The sequence below is a fragment of the Pseudopodoces humilis genome, chromosome 1, assembly GCF_049639895.1.
Source record: "Pseudopodoces humilis isolate 2021_Gansu_Grassland_sample_001 chromosome 1, ASM4963989v1, whole genome shotgun sequence".
NCBI classification, from domain to species: Eukaryota; Metazoa; Chordata; class Aves; order Passeriformes; family Paridae; genus Pseudopodoces; species Pseudopodoces humilis.
In genome coordinates, this window is record NC_142200.1 from 47,083,061 (window position 1) to 47,099,888 (window position 16,828).

The 16,828-nt window shown below is 35.4% G+C and overlaps 1 protein-coding gene across 2 annotated transcripts in view; it reads left to right on the forward strand.

Moving 5' to 3' along the window:
- The window catches only part of ROCK1 (Rho associated coiled-coil containing protein kinase 1), an 84,140-nt gene that overhangs the window by 30,487 nt on the left and 36,825 nt on the right, over positions 1-16,828 (forward strand). For both annotated transcript variants that reach the window (XM_088051694.1, XM_014255639.2), the window contains exons 2-11: positions 1,282-1,363; positions 4,993-5,093; positions 5,914-6,051; positions 7,234-7,409; positions 10,212-10,296; positions 11,909-12,053; positions 12,340-12,478; positions 12,898-12,989; positions 13,171-13,330; positions 15,671-15,737. In XM_088051694.1, coding sequence (XP_087907820.1) covers positions 1,282-1,363; positions 4,993-5,093; positions 5,914-6,051; positions 7,234-7,409; positions 10,212-10,296; positions 11,909-12,053; positions 12,340-12,478; positions 12,898-12,989; positions 13,171-13,330; positions 15,671-15,737 — 1,185 coding nt within the window. The remainder of the gene's footprint in view (positions 1-1,281; positions 1,364-4,992; positions 5,094-5,913; positions 6,052-7,233; positions 7,410-10,211; positions 10,297-11,908; positions 12,054-12,339; positions 12,479-12,897; positions 12,990-13,170; positions 13,331-15,670; positions 15,738-16,828) is intronic.

Genomic DNA, 16,828 nt, shown 5'->3' on the forward strand with positions numbered 1-16,828 from the left:
CCTAAAGACTGAGGTGAAAAATAGGTTTGAATTTGAAGTGAAAGATCAAAAACTAGTATTTCAGTCTAAATCAAGTGTGTTCTCAACTATACCTGGAAAAGAAACTTTCAAAAAGCTTATGCTCTAGCTTATTTTCAGGCACAGCTACTTGATATACTTAGCAAAGACTGAAGGATGGAAATGACAGTTTTCAATCCTGAAAAAAGGATAGAAAAATCCTTTTAAAAGCTGAAAGCAATCAAATTAGGTGTAGACCAGTCTGAGCTGATCAGATCAAAGATATGTCTCGTCTAATATCTTACTTCAAGCAGGTTAAATATAGGTAACATAAACACCTAGCTATGAATGGACAAGTGAATAGCAGTACGTCTCTGGCATGCTTTGGAAACATCAATTACAATTTGTATTTTAAGGCCTTTGTCTCTGTTTTTGCAGTTGTCACTTACACAATCCTTACCCGAGAGAGAGGACTCCCTAATGAGCTTTGATTCTTTGTTACGTAGCTCCGTAGAATACTTGATCGTTCTCTGTGGAAGCCATATCTCTGGGATTCAGCCAAAAAACTGAGTTTAGTTTTTCTCCAAGAAGATGCTACCATTGAGGAGTCATTTATACCTAGTGACAGACATAGACTTAAACTTCAAGTCACAAAGTACACAGCACTTGAGACCTTAAAACTGTCTCCTTTGTTGAATTTTTCTGTTGGGTTTTTTGATGATGTTTGGTTTGCTTTTGTTTATAGGGGTGGATGCTGTGGTAGTAGTGCCAGATGGGCTTGTGGCTGTTGGATTCTAGATTTAAATTGGAATGTATTAAAGCCAACATTCTGTTCATGAGAATTCACACTGAATTTAATGGATAAAATGCAGGGGTTTGATTCTGAGAATCAAAATTACCATCATTGTCCTATTTGCCATTTCACGTTCAAGTGCCTATTGTGTGATGCACTGACTTTTTAATATTACTGAACTTCATTGGAACTGCTATTTGTTCTTTTTGTATTTGGAAAAAGTAATTCTTTTCATCTAAGTATGGAGCTAATTAAGGTAATTAATAATACATAGAAGCATATGGAATTAAATTTTGATGAGTCCCATGGAAATGAAGGAGTAACAGCTGTTTCACGTAACTGCTAACAGTCATTAAATAAATGTGAATTATTTCATTTGTGAGGAAGATTGATAGGGACTACTGTTTTTTTATCTTGACTCTTCAGTTAGCAGCATATGTAATTATTTTTCCAAATACTTAGTTTTGTTTGTTTTGTTTGGTTTTTTTCAGGATGGATTAGATGCTTTGGTATATGACTTGGATTTTCCTGCCTTAAGAAAAAACAAGAACATTGATAACTTCTTAAACAGGTGTAAGTATTTAATGTTTAATTTACTCAATAATAGAAGTCTGTAATGTCAAAAATGTTTTATTTTATATACTTCAAACTGTTTTCTAGCTCTTTGAAAGGCAGCTAGGGATTTGGGGTTCATTGAGTTTTTGGGTGCAGGAGTCTTATTTATTTTATTTCATACTGAGAAGTGACAGGTGCATATGCAAATCTCATCCCCAGCAATTGAATATCCAATCTGTTGCCCCTGTAAATGGCCTTGTCTGCAGTGGTGCAAAGCCTTTTAAGAGAAAGGGTCTTATCTTTGTTAGGGCAACTCCCTGGATTGCCATAACTTATTTTCTAATTTCATATTACTAAGATATCATAAGCAATTAACAGTAAAATGACACAGTGATGTATACAGTGTCATGAAATCATATTACATTTTTCTTAACTAACAGACTGGAGCACGTGTTTTGTAAACTTTAGGGTTTTTTAGTATAAAAGGTCTCTTCTCATGAAACTCTTATACTGCATACAGCTGATGGGTCTGCAGAATTCTCTGCATTTACTCTGTATTTTTTTCACTGCCACATTTCCTGCACATTGTGCTCTATAATAACATTTTAAAGTAATGAAGTTGATTTTTAATAGAAATAATAGTTCAGTAATTTTCACAATTAAAAAAACCAAAACACAAACAAAGAAAACCTCAAAAAGGCATTTACGAGTCAAAACTTTATTGAACTCTGCCAAACTGACAATTCTGAAGATTGTGGCAGAAATGTTTGCTGATTGAAGATTTGCTTCTGCCTGTAGACTAAATGGGCAAAACTTGAAATTAAGCTAATACTATTAGATTTTTACAGGCTTAAGCAAATCAGTTAAATTCTATAAAAAATGTTTTTTTGTGGTAAATATAATTTGACTAAAATAATTTCTGTCTTTGCTTGGAAATTTACAAGGCTTTTTTTTTCATGGTTTCCATGGTGTTTTCAAATCATTTATTGCGTACAACTGCAACCTATGATAGGGAATTTGTGGTGTTAATTTTACATTAATCTCCATTTGTGTGAATATTTGGGTCCAGTTGATGGCTCACTTGCACATAAGCTGGTTACTGAAAGCTTAAGACGAAATGTTCTGTTTAACTTTTCACAATTCAAACTGTGTTGATACCATATGCTGAGTTACATGCACATTTTGTATTCTCAGTTATTTACTAAGAAGGTGTGGTGAAACACTTGAGGAAAAGAGAAGTTATATCAGGCAAAGGAAATACTCATTGCAACAGATAATTTGAATGTAATTTTTGAGTAGTGAAATCATTAGTGAGTCTCAAAAAACTTCACTTCTGCCATTGGGGCTAGTGAAAGAAAACTTTTACATTTACAACCTGATAATGAATATCTTTTAGGTATAAATTACATACTGTGTAAGATGTGATCAGAAGTAATCTGAAGGTGGAGAACAGAACACATTAGTTCCCTTAAAACTGCCTTTGAAGTATTAACTTGCAGTGTTTGCTGAAATATGAAAGCAAGCTGTGGATGTGTGAGTAGTGGCCTTAGAGGGAACTCTGAAGTCTAGTTTGCCTTGAATTTCTATTAAAAAAAATAAAAAAGACGTTTTCATGTTTATTTAATTTTATTAGAAGACTGTTTAAAATACCTTTTTGCAGTATTGGCTGTCTGACTTGCAACATTATTGCAGAAATTTAAAATAAATTTCTAGATGGCAAATAAGATAGGCGTTTGCTTCCTTTATTTTATAGACTGATTGCTCTATGAATCATTCCTTATCACCTCTTTACTTCTCACTAATTTACATTACATATTTGTGCAGCCTTCAAAATCTGCCTCTACTGGCTGATGTTGTGAGGATGATTTTTGCAAATGTAGAATCTTACTGTTTCTCTACCGTATAGAATTAAAAGGATAAAGAAATGAGTATTAGAGGTATCTTAGAGCCCTGCTTTGCCGTGGTGACTCAGTTTATTTCAAGGCAGCATCTGAGCCTATAACCAAAGTTCAGGGCAAGTTGGAGAGGGTGATTTTTGCCATGGGAACCACCCCAGCTGTTCATACAGCATAAGGTGGCCATGTCCTCCACCGGTCCTGGGAGATAAGGAACTGCCTATTGAAGTATATTGCAGCCTGATAAACCTTGTTTAACAGATGTTAGAATATGATTTCTAACACTGTTGTTACTGTAACATTTTGTCTGAAGATAACTGAGTGTGAGTATGTATCTCAACCAGTAAATTTCCATTTGCAACTGATCACAAGCTTGGCTTAAGTTATTTTAAAATCCTTAGCCTAGGTTGCTCTAAAGATGTATTTTCCTTAATTCTGCTTTGTTGTTAGGCAATTGTGATTGAATACCATTTAAAGGATTCATATTGTGCTTAGGCTTTTTCATTCAGAGGGGTGAATCTCTTGTTGTGAGATTACTAGGCAGGAGGTTAACAATAGCTAGAAAATTGCTGTCATAAAAATTGCTGCCTTGCTCCTCCTCTTCTGTAAGCCAGTTGTCACCAGGGTAAATAAGGTAATGCATTATTTGTTGGAACTACTGGATATTTTGATCCCTATGTGTAAGAATTTGTCAGAATTTAGAATTTTGCTATAATTTACCAAAATCAGCTTGTGTTATGCTGCATTGTAAATGGTTGCTTTACATTAGATTGTAATGCCGCAGAGTATTTATTCAGACAGAACTATGTTTGTTCCTCTTGAGGTGATAAAATCTTACTGAATATTTACTGTAGATAGGCTGCTTTTGTTTCAGATTGTGGCCTGGGTAGGTAGAAACCTAATCATAATTTTCTGTCATCTGCTTCATCTTTTTTAGCACATGAACTTAAAATATTTTATTTATCCTTCTTTTTCTTCCCCTGTCCTTACTTCTCTCTAAACTTTGCTTTTAGGCCTAGAATATATTATTTTTGAAAATAAAATACCATTGCATTTTTTTTTTTATTAGAAGCATATCTGTTTTAGTAGAACTTCCTGGCTTTTAGAAATACTGAAGCATGAAGCTTTTCTACGTAGTCTCATGCCAGTGTTGACCCACATGGATTAAAATAGACTGTTTTAATCTTTTACCAAATTTGGAATTAGAGTATCTGCCCACTGGGAGTTTGTAAATTATTCTAGTTTATAGAATGACAGGTTTATATAAATAATTGCAATGATTCCCACTGCTGTTTTAAATTAAAATCTTTTTTTGAGTATTAGGAATCATGAAAGTGCAGAAAAGTGAAACTTTTTTTTAAAAATATTTTTTCAAGTGTCTTGTAGTGTATTTTTTTGCACACTTTCCCAGCTGTGTTGCTTATTTATTCAGAAATAATCTTTTTATACTGATCAGCTTGCAAGAAGGATCATGCTGGATATTAAATTTTTGTATAGCTATTTTTTTTCCAGGTAATTATTTTTAATGGAATTCCTAAATTAAAATCTCCTGTAATAAGATTGTACAGTAGAGCCATTGCACTAGGTTGTATCAGGTTTTGGTAACTATGGTCATGAGAATAAAGTCATGCATTCTTGCAGAGAGTTTTTCAGTGGGAAGGCAGCACTTCTAAAAACTATGGAAAATTAAAGTTAGGCAAATGGGTTTAATGAAGTTGACTATATATGAAATGTGAATTTTGTTCTATGTAGATAAAGACACAGTAAACAAAATGAGGGATCTGCGCATGAAAGCTGAAGATTATGAAGTGGTGAAGGTGATCGGTAGAGGGGCATTTGGGGAGGTTCAGTTGGTAAGTTAAGTTTCTATTTGTACTTTTTAACATATTCTGTAGTATTTGCTCATGCATCTGTTTCTCAGTGTAGTGTTCAGAAGATCCAGTCTTAAATATTAAAGCCTTTGACTCAATGACATTTTATGCAAATGTTTTTGAAAATGTCCTATTTTAGTCCTGCCTGAGCACACAAATACCTGTTTTGCACCATAGTCTTCTCTCTTAAAATGGAGAATATAATATGATGTGCTGCATCTAATGTGTATTCCTCATAATCAAGAAAATTAGTCTTCACCAATGTTTCCATCGACACTTGAAGTCTTAAGGGCTAGAAGAGTTTCTGCCAGTTCAGGGACTACACCAGATTTTTGTGGACATAGTTCTCATAGATGAGAGATGTGTGTTGTTTGTGATAGGTTAGCAGCCAGGCTTGTTAATCCTGCTTTATTTAATCGCATGCTGGTGGGAGAAACTGGAAATACAGCAGCAGGTATGCACATCTGCTAATGAACTCTGGAAAATGCTTATAGTTTTAACTTTATGGTATTTAACAACATTAGCTGCCAATATTTGTCCTTTTAAAGGCACATACATGCAAATTATGTAACTCCTGTGCCTATGGACTTCCGTGTTGAAACGTTATAGCAAGTATTTTAAAAGTACTGCGTTGTCAGATGTAACTATTTTGTGCATGTATGGTATATAATCCTTTATAGTAATGTGAAGAGTCTCATAAAATGTGTTAAATGGTAAAGTAGGAAAAGTAATGTTTTCAGTGATGTTCTTCATGTGTTAATATGGCAAACTAATATGCTCCATGTCACCTTTGTCTTAACAGGTGAGGCATAAATCCTCAAGGAGAGTGTATGCTATGAAACTTCTGAGCAAATTTGAGATGATCAAAAGATCTGATTCTGCATTCTTCTGGGAAGAAAGGGATATTATGGCTTTTGCTAATAGTCCCTGGGTTGTTCAGGTAAAGTGACATTACTTTTGAAATACTGGCATTACAGAATAGTTTGGTTGCAGCACTGTATGACTTGGAATTAGATATTTCGAAGTCTCTTTTTTGTTTTTTTGATCTGCTAGGGAATACATGACTAATACAAGGAATGCTGTACAAAAGGGCAGATATCACACTTGCTTCAAACTGTATTTTGTCACATATACAAGATAAACCATACTGTTTATTATTAGAAATCTTTGCTAGATATATATATTGGTGCATCTGCTGTGTAGTAGTTGTTTGAATCATCCAGCATACCAGAAAGATGCACCTAAGAAAGAGCTTCTGTATATTCTAATTTCTGTGTGTATCTTTGAAAATTATGCGTGCTCTGGTTATTTTTTCACCATTTCAGTGTTGTCACTGACAGTTTTTTGGGAGGCGCTGCTGCCTTTGAAGTTCTAAGGAGTATGCCCGAACCAATCATTGAGCATTGTGTGTGCACATGTCAGCTTGTTAATTTAAACTGTTCTTAGCCTTAAGCATATAAATTTTTCTATTAGGTTGGAATTACACAAACTCATTCAAGATTTTCCCAAGTCAAATGTGTAACTGCTTTACTATCTGTCTGGGTGTGATTGTTCAGAATAAAACTTAGGGATTTCATGCAATTTAAAGAAAAATCTGATTGCCCTACTCATGTTGAACAGAGGGTTGACAGCTTTAAGGGAAATATTTTTATTGTTTAAAGTTTAGGCTCATTTTCTGTATAATAAATAAATGTCGACATTAGAAAAATAAACATTTAGTGATAATACAAGTAGAATCAGACAGATGTTTGCAACAGAATAGCTTCATCTTTGCATATGGGTCAACTAACATCCCAGTGAGAAAAATATTTTGTCTAAATGTAATGAGCATTCTCTTATCTCAAAATTTATTGCACCAAATTCACTAATCTTAATTTGTAACCAACATGCTACTTCTTCCAGGGTAATATAAAAGGATGGAAGATCTGCCTAAATTTTGTTCTAGAGGCTAACTTCTTTTTAGGAGGTTTGCTGAATGATGGGGCATTGCTGCAGTTATTGTAGCAATTCTGTTACTTTGGAAATCAGCTTGCACAGAAATGTCTTTGATATGCCAACATGCAAATTATTAAAGATAACTGTAACTTTAAGTGGTTTAATTTTTGGTTTTGCTTTTTTGCAGTTATTTTACGCGTTCCAAGATGACCGTTACCTTTACATGGTGATGGAATACATGCCTGGTGGGGACCTTGTGAATTTAATGAGTAATTACGATGTTCCAGAGAAATGGGCAAGATTTTATACTGCTGAAGTTGTACTTGCATTAGATGCAATTCACTCAATGGGTTTTATACACAGGTAAGAAAGAAAAAGATGTTACATAGGATTGTTTGTTTCCTGATGCTGCCAGAATTTCTTCAGTTTAGGCAGTTTTAAAATTCAAGATATTACTTTGTTATTCCATAATTATTCCATATTACAAATTGCAAAGTTGTTGCCATCAGAAACTGTAAGTCTGAGGTTGTATAATTGAAGTGAAGGTTTTCAGTGGGCTGATGTTCCTCAGTTTGGGGAGCAATAAAATTGTGCCACTTTACCAAGAGATAAAAAGAACAAAAATGGTATGAGCATGTTGGCCCCAAAATGGTTATTTTCTTTTGTTTAAAAAAAGCTGTTTAGGGAATTTGATCACAGTAGTATCCACTATTGGGAATTAATTCTCTGCTAGGAATTTGAAGCCTCAGTGACCCATTAAACAAGAATCTGTGAACAATGTGAGGAAAATCTCCCAGCCATATGTTTTCTTGAGAGGGGTAAGATGGAAAATTGAGATGCAGAGCAAAGGGAATTGGATTAGTTTCATATTATGTACTTGCCCTAAAGTGAAATGGTGTCACTTCTCGGATAGATTGAGAAGTTTTCTTTTTGATATTTGAACTTGTATCTGCTTCAGCTTTTAATTATATTAACTAGGAGTAGAAGAATAATTTTTTCAACAAAATATAAAGGAAGAATTTGAGTAGTATATAGTATACACTATAGTATATGCATTTTCAGTTTGTAATTTGATCACAAGATCAGTGTTAACATGTTTTGCAAAATTTTAACATTTTGCAAAAAAAGCAAACACAAAGCAAAATAAACTACTGATCCTACTCTGCTTGAGTAGGATCTAGAGCATCATTAATTATGTAGCTATGCTGCATCTAATGGGTAAATTATCTGGCTGAATGAACTATCGTATGTGTGCATTGCTAGTTTTGGAAAGCAGGCATTAGAAGATGCCAGCAGCATGGAGAAGTTTCTTTTTTTCTTGAAAATTCAGATTATTTTGACACTAGGACATTTTTTGGAATTTGTTTTTCCCTGTAGTTAATCTGTTCAACTCTGATGAATGAGAGGGAACTTAGGAAAATATGGGCCTACTGTTTAATGGGTCAGGGACCGAGTGATAAAGGACATGGGAATGGCTGAGGCTGCTGCCTTTACCCCAGCCATCATTGGTAAGGTCTGCTTTCAGGCCTTTCAGGTCCTGTGCCCCAGTGGCAGAACTTGGGAGAGGAAGGCATTGCTCTAGCAGAGGAAGATCAAGCTGAGTCCCAGTTGTGTAGACTGGATTACACACATGTCCAGGACACACGGTAGTACGTGCCACGGCTGGTTAGAGAGCTGCTGTCACCTTGGAAGGTGTGTGGGAATTAGGAGATTCCTAATGACTGGAAGGAAACAAATGGCACATCTGTCTTGCCAAGAAGAGCTGGGAGGAGAGAGTCAGAAGACCTGAAGGCTAGCCAGCTTAAGGGCAGGTGGATTAAATTGTCAGGAAATGGTTTCTGAGCATGTGGATGGGAAGATGATTATGAGTAGCCTGCTTGGATTTATGAAGTGTAATGCACGCCTTCCCAAACCAATTGCCTTCTGTGTTGAGATGATGGGCTTTACTGACAAGGCAGAGTATGTTTGTCTTGACTTTAGCAAGGTTGTAGATGTAGCCAGGTTAGAAAGGTACAGTTTGAATATGTAGCGCTGTCTAGATACTCTTTGACTAGCTTGTGCTGTCCAGCAGCAGTCAGCTACCAGGCAGTTCTCCAGAGGTTTGATACCAAGATCAGCACTGTCTGTTCACAACATGAACGGTGTTTAGGCAGGACAGAAAGCATTAGTCACCAGCTGCCCAGCAGGACTTTATAAAAAAGGTGGACAGCCTGAAGCTTCATGGTGAGAAGATGAAAGGCAGTGGATGACACCAGCTGCAGCAGGAGAATATCTAGCTATTCATTAGGAGTTGTTTTTTTCCACTATGAGGGAGGTCAAACAGTACAAGAAAGAGGTTATGGACTCTTCATCCTCAAAAAAAGAAAACTTGCCCAGATTTGACCGTGAGTAACGTAATGTAATTTTGAAGTTGAATCTGATTTTGTCTCTATACTTTGATCAGGCAGCTAACTTGGAGTCTTGCAAAAATCCCTCTTAAACAAAATTAATCTGTGAATGTACTGGTGCATTTGCACTACATTTCATCTGGCAGTTATGGCCAGAGTTCTTCTCTGAGGTCTCTGAAATATACTTTCTCCTGAAATTTGTGTTATGCTATCTTGATAGTTGTTTCTTACTGCTCTTCTGCTTCATTATGTTCAATGACCTGAACATGCTGCAATTTACCAGTTACTTTATGAAAGATTCTGTAGTGAACATACTTGGTGGAGGGTAGTATAAGTTAATGCTCCTCTTGAGTCATGGGAAAATATTTGTTCACAATAATAGAATTTCGAAAATGACATCCAGTTGTTCCCTTGAAATAGAAATGGTACAGAAAAGAAGCTATGTTTTCAATGCCTATTTGACATAACCAGTGAGTGTTTTTTTATGAACTTGAGGTTCAAGATTAGTGTCCACATCTATTAAATTTGGTTACTTAAGGCTGTATTCTCACATGTGTTCTACTTCTTAAAAACGGTGTAGTACAGCAGTCTGTGTTGGTCATGATACTTTGAGGAAACAGGAAACAATGGAGGCAATAGTGGTGCTTTAATGGTGCTGTTATGTTAATTGCTGCCTGCAATGTTATATCCGAAAAGCAGTTGACTTCCATTATTTTCATAAGTTAAGTCAATTAAATTGAAATTTTACTTTCTAAAATATATATTTTTCTTCTTTCAGAGATGTGAAGCCTGATAATATGCTGCTAGATAAAGCTGGTCATTTAAAATTAGCAGATTTTGGTACTTGTATGAAGATGAACAAGGTAAAGATGTTTGCAATTTCACTTTCATGTTTGTCAAAGGAAAACATACTTAAAAGTGAAAAGATACTGAAAAGTTTTAAGCTAGATGAGAAGGGTGTAAAATGCCACTCTCTTCCCTTACTGTTCTTCATGGCCTAGTGAAAGGAACTAGATGATTGTTAAGGTCCCTTCCAACCCAAATCATTCTATGATTCTGTGATTCATGCATCTTATTCAGTGACAATGTAAAGTGCAGAAATCATTCTTCAAGTACTGTTTTCCAGAGAAACTTTCTGAAGTCAAGCCTCTTTGATTGTCTCTAGATGCTAAGGGTTATTTAAGTCTTTTGGTATGAAAAGCTAGTGCAAAGAAATGAGATGATTTTTACAAGAAATGAAAGAATCAAAACTTACTTGCCAGCTTCTGAATATCAGTTGTAATTATTAGCCATTGCTGACATAGCATGAGGACAAATGTGAAGGAAACAGGAACTATTAATTATTTTTTAAAAAATGCATTCTGAGGTCATTTAAAAAAATGTTTTGCAGCAATATTCATGTACTGTGTAGCACTGTTGTTCCCTACACAAAACTGAGGGGTTTGTGTCAGCCTGCCCATATATTTGAGGAAAACATATTATAGAAATCTGAAATACATGGTACTTAGTAGAATTGGTGTAATATGTACAATATGTTCTCATCATATTCTAGGAGATTTGAATAAATTACTGTACTTAGCTGCTGAATAAAAGGCACCAATGAAAACCAAGTGTACGTTATATGTAAAAATCCTAGTAGTCTTGAGCCTAGTCTTGGTTCCTCTAGTCTTTTGATAGAGAAAGGTTACCTTCTAGAAGAAAAGCTGCTCAGCATAGGAGCTTAATTTTGGATTTGCTGCATGTGCAGCACTAGATTAATATTTATTTTGTTTGATTAGTTATAACTTTTTATGCAAGTTTTTCCACTGGTCTGTTTTTAGGAATGGCATAGGATTATTTCAGAAGTGCCTGAATGGCACTGGAAAAGGGGGTGTGATTACACCTTCAGTTTTCTGGATGACAGCTCCAGTGGGACTGATCTCAGTTCTGCCAGCTGTTTCTCAGGGGTGTGAGGAACATCAAAGGTTCTTCTCACTTGTTACCTCTTCTGAAGTCTCTCTACATAGATTTTCAAAGCCTTATCTAAGCCTTGTCTTTGTAGCATTCAGTATATTGGGTCAGAGGCCAAAAACTTGCAGTTCAACTGTTCCTGTTATCAAAATCCCTGATGTTGACCCATTTATGCTAACAGAAGAGATTTCACTGTTTACAGTACATCTTGTCAGCAAATGACACAATTATATTGGCATGAATGGCTGTGTGGTGTGTGCAGGGCCTAGATGCAATTCTGTTTACTTCTTGGGTACTAATGGAGGGTTTTAAAGTAACTTCCATTGTGTTTGACAGATCTAGTGCTTTGTTCTGGCTTTAGCAGCTTAGACTTCAAAAATATATTAAAAAAAATTTAAAAAGAACGTTTGTTGACAAAATTTGATGTGGATCTGTTGATGTTGCTTAGGCTGCATAAGCTCATGGAACTTACTGACAATTTTGGATCTTATATGTGGGCCTGGCTGTTTTTCCTCTCGTTTGTAGGAAGGAATGGTACGATGTGACACAGCGGTGGGAACACCAGACTACATCTCTCCTGAAGTATTGAAGTCCCAGGGAGGGGATGGTTACTATGGGCGGGAATGTGACTGGTGGTCAGTTGGAGTCTTCTTGTATGAGATGCTTGTAGGTAAGTAGTAGGGTCCTCAGAATTGACTGCACTACTTAACTAGACTCCCATGTTAAAATCACTCTTGTTTTTAACATCATTGCTCTTCTGGCATGAACTGTGGTTTACAGATCCTGGCATTTACAGAATATATTTTAGAAAAATTCTGGCAGAGTTCTCAAAACGTCTATCCTTATCTCTAGTTCACTTGGTTGCATACACTGTTATATATGTGAGTCAAATATTGCAAATCAAGTCTACAATAGTTTTGATCTGCTTTTTGATGTTTGTGGTTCTGCTTTTTCAGGCGATACACCTTTTTATGCAGACTCTTTGGTTGGAACATACAGTAAGATTATGAACCATAAGAACTCCCTTACTTTCCCTGACGACAGTGACATTTCTAAAGAGGCAAAAAACCTCATTTGTGCCTTTTTAACTGATAGGTAAGGTTTATATTTTTCTCATTATGAAAATAAGCCTTCATTAAGAGTAGTTCTTGTCATGTTGAAAAAGAGTATTTGTTTTGTGTGTATTTTTAAACTGCTTAAGAGAAGTCAAATTTTTAGTGCCTTGGGCCTGAGTGCAGTGTAACAACTTGGCAATTGTCTGAGCTGTCCATGATGTGGAAACAGAAGCAGCAGAGTTTCTTATAGGCAAAAGTTAAAACCAGGCTGTATTCTGAAATGTAGCTGCTGTGCTCATATAGAGATCTTCTTATGAAAACTTTCAAGTTATGTCTACATTTTACTCTAGTTTGAGAGGTATTTTATTGTCCTTTTTGTTAGATTATGCTTTAAAATGAGTCTTTCCTTCAGAATAATTAATGGAATCTCATGTGTTTAACCAAACCATTCTTTAACAGGGAAGTGAGGTTAGGACGAAATGGTGTAGAAGAAATTAAACGGCACCTTTTCTTCAAAAATGATCAGTGGGCTTGGGAAACACTCAGAGACAGTAAGTATAGTGCTTTTCTCATAAATGGTGGTCTGGCTTACCTATGTATCATGGTAGCAAAAGGATTGGTGTATTTTGTTTAAAGGGGTTTAAAGTTTTATTTACTCTGTTCCAAGAAAAATTTTCATAGTGATTTGAGTAATACACTGATTATTATCATACTACTTTGCCTTTTTTCCAGCGGTAGCACCAGTTGTGCCTGACTTAAGTAGTGACATTGACACTAGTAATTTCGATGATCTGGAAGAAGACAAAGGAGAGGAAGAAACATTTCCCATACCAAAAGCATTTGTGGGCAACCAGCTTCCTTTTGTAGGATTTACGTACTACAGCAACCGTCGGTACGTATGCAGAAAGCAAATTAATTGTGTTTTCTTTGTTAGCACTGTTTCTGACTCTTACCAACCAATTTTTAGGTTTAAGTCTATTCAGATACTTATTAGTCATTCAGAATACTAAAAATTATACTGTTTTAATACTTTAACAGTGATAACCAGTACTACAAGGCATCATTACCTTAAAATATCACATTGTGTTGTTGAGTGTCCTCTTCTGCATTGAGAAGATTTTATAATGATGCTGCAGAAGCTAAGCAAGAAAAATCCACTGTTGCCACTACCACACAGAGCTCCCTGCAGAGTACTGAATTATGTGTAGAGTCATGAATCAGGGATTGAAAGTCCATTTGTTTTACTGCATATTACTGTCCCTGAGCTGAATATGAAATTTCCGTACTTTACATCAGTGTTCTAGTGTGTGGTAAAATAAACCTTGGCTTACTAGAAAGATTTCCTACTTGCCTGCTTTCTGCTTCATAATTTTTCTTAAGTATACATCCTCTGACAGAGTGAGATCGTGATACTTTACGGCTTCCACTATTGCTTAAAAGACTTCTAAATTATGTCAGTCAAAGCTGTATTGATTCATGCTTTCAACAGTCATTATATTGTAGGTCCTATGGATAGCTATATCTACATTCAAAAATCTCAGTAACTTTTTAATACCTGGAAATCTGCTTTTAATTATGGTGTCAGGCTTAAAATGGGCTAAAACTTCTAGCAGAGCTGTCAGACTGTTAGTTTTAATAGCATTTCTGGATAGGAAAATCTTAAAGGAAATAAATCTGGTTTTTGTCCTTGCATAGAAGAGGAAACACTTTTCCAAGCCTGTGGTGAAATTCTTTCCATCTCTGCAAAGAGTTGGATTTGTTGTTACTTTTTGCCATGGTAAGGTGTAGAAGGACTTGCAGGCTTTGCGTACTTTGCGTGAGTTCAGCAGTTCAAGAGTTTCACCTGTTGTTCTCAGTTTAGTCTGTAACTTTGAAAAGTTTTAATTTTTGCCTTGCAGGAATATTTTGGAATATATTGTCAAGAAGTAGCATATTAGGAGCTTGTTAATAACAGAATTTCTTCCTTCCCTGTCTTCCTTTTTGGGGGACAGTATCAGGAATTTAGATAATTAAGTGGCTATATTCTTGCTGTTATTAAAGAGCTCTGCTGCTCTCTGCTAACATAACTTTGTAGGCTTATTAGAACTATGATGCTGACTTAGAATTTAATTTTGTCCTGTTATCTGCTGGTGTGATTGTCTTGAAAAATCTGAAAATAGTTCAAGCATTAAAAGAAAAAATAAATCTGTATTTGGACGTTTTAACACAGATTTTGGTATACCAGCCGAGAAGGCTTTGTAGCCCTATCTGGCTTGTGAGTTCTCTTCTAGATTTGGGGGAGCTGATGCTGTGCCTGTTTAAGTATCACATTCTTACTGCTCAAAAGCCCTGGTGTGTAAAATATGGTGGCTTCTTGTACTCCAAACAGCAAGCTTGTTTCCTTGAAACATAGGAAACTGTTTCATTTCCACTTTGTCATTTGATTGTCTGAAAGCTGGCTTGATGTTTAAATTGACCATGGTTTGGAGATGCTTTTGATTTTACCCTCCTTGATATTTTGGAGAGGTTTTCTTATACCTGAAAATATCCATGTGAAACAAAAAGGTTGTGTTCATCTTTCTCAGTTCATGCGTTGGAGAGTTACTTCACACGTAATCTCATGCCCTTAATAGATGCTTTATGTCTCTTTAGATCAGTTATAAGGCCAAGAATATCACATCAAATACCAAAGGAATTTGAAAACAGTAATTTGTATTTATTTACTTGACTCTCCAGAATCATGACAACTAGAAATTTATGGTATTTTTAGAAAACATTTACGTAAAATAAGAACACTGGCTTCAGGGCAAACTTCTTGTGCGTGGAACTCTTAGTAACTTTGTTGAAAGTTACACAATCTCTGCAGACTTTGCTTCATTACTGCTACTTGCTGCATAAGTGCCTGAGTAAATATTTATGGGATGGAAGCCAGTGAGAGTGTTGTAACTAAGGAAAGCAAAGATTTTTTTTTTAACGGTTATTAGAAAAAAGAAAAGTGGTTGTTTTAGTATTTGGCAAAAATCCTTTTTTTCTGGAGGCCTTCTATTGCAGCTTTCTACTTTAACCTTTACAATAAATTGAATTTTTCAATTAAATGTGCTTAAATCTGATTATGTTACTATTTGATTATCTACATTTTGGAGCAGTAAATATGGGAGTTATATTTTAGGATGTCTGTATTATCTTAATCTTTTTTTCATGATCTTGCCTTTAAACAACTCTTCAACTATAACTTTAAAAATGTTTTTTGCAGGTATTTAGGTGTCCCTGCAGAAAATTCCAATGACAACAGAATGGGCTCCAGTGTGGACAAAAGTGTGGTATGTCTTTTATCTTTATTGTATCCTAATAAAGAGTCTAATGCATATATAGGCATAAACCATTTGAGTTAGATATGTCTCAAATTATCTTAGTGTTTGGGATATGAGGAATCAATGTATAATTTTTAGCTCTTTAGTATGGCCTCCCTAATACAGTTATTGGAAAAGCGGACTTTTACTTCTTAATATAACATTGGTTTTCCAGAATTGAATAAAATAGTCAAAACCCTTTGTGGAAGAGGATTCACAGTTTTTATCTTCAGAAATATCAAAGTGCTTTGTGCAATGTTTTTAGAGTATCTTATTGATCCTGGGTAGCTTTGTGGCAGCCATGGGGTCTAGACTTCTACTGACCTCAGTGGGAGGTGGAAGACAATGTGCCAATCTTGGGCATGCTGCTCCTTCACAAGCTTTCCCCACAAGCTGTTGGGAATTAGGACACTCTTGCATTTCTAGAGCAGTTCATCTAGCAAGAAATAAGAAAGAAGCTCAGGAATTCCTTCAGTTACTTCTTCCCAAGCATCTCAGCAGTCAGTTTTTCAGGAAGGTATGCTAAGGTGCTTGTGACTTGGTTGAGTGCTTGGATTCTATGTAAGTTCTGATATAAATCAAGCAATTCCCTGAGAATGGTTTGATATTTTACAAATTACATTCTTTCCAGAAGAAAACGTGGTCAAAAATTGATAATTAACTTTAAAAGATGTCTTGGCTTAGACTACGATTTACTTTGTTGGTGTTTTATTCTGTTTTCTGTTGCGAGTAGAAAAGATACTGATCTGTGTTCCCTTTTTTCCTAAACTAGCAATGAAAAGGTTTAATGACACTACCCAGAGAAAATCTGCCCAGGGAAGGGATTATGTCCTTTATTGGGCAACTGAATTTAATTGTTGAAATGTCTTGATTTTTTATGTGTATTTATGTATTTGATATACTTCCTTTTCCTTTTAAGCATTTGACTGTTGATACAGTAAAATTTAAAAATAATGCCAGACATACCAATGTTTGAAAGTACTTAAAACTGTGTGCTAGCTTTTGGTTGACTTTGAAGAGTTACTGAATGGACTTGGTGTACTCAGTGGAATATTACTCAG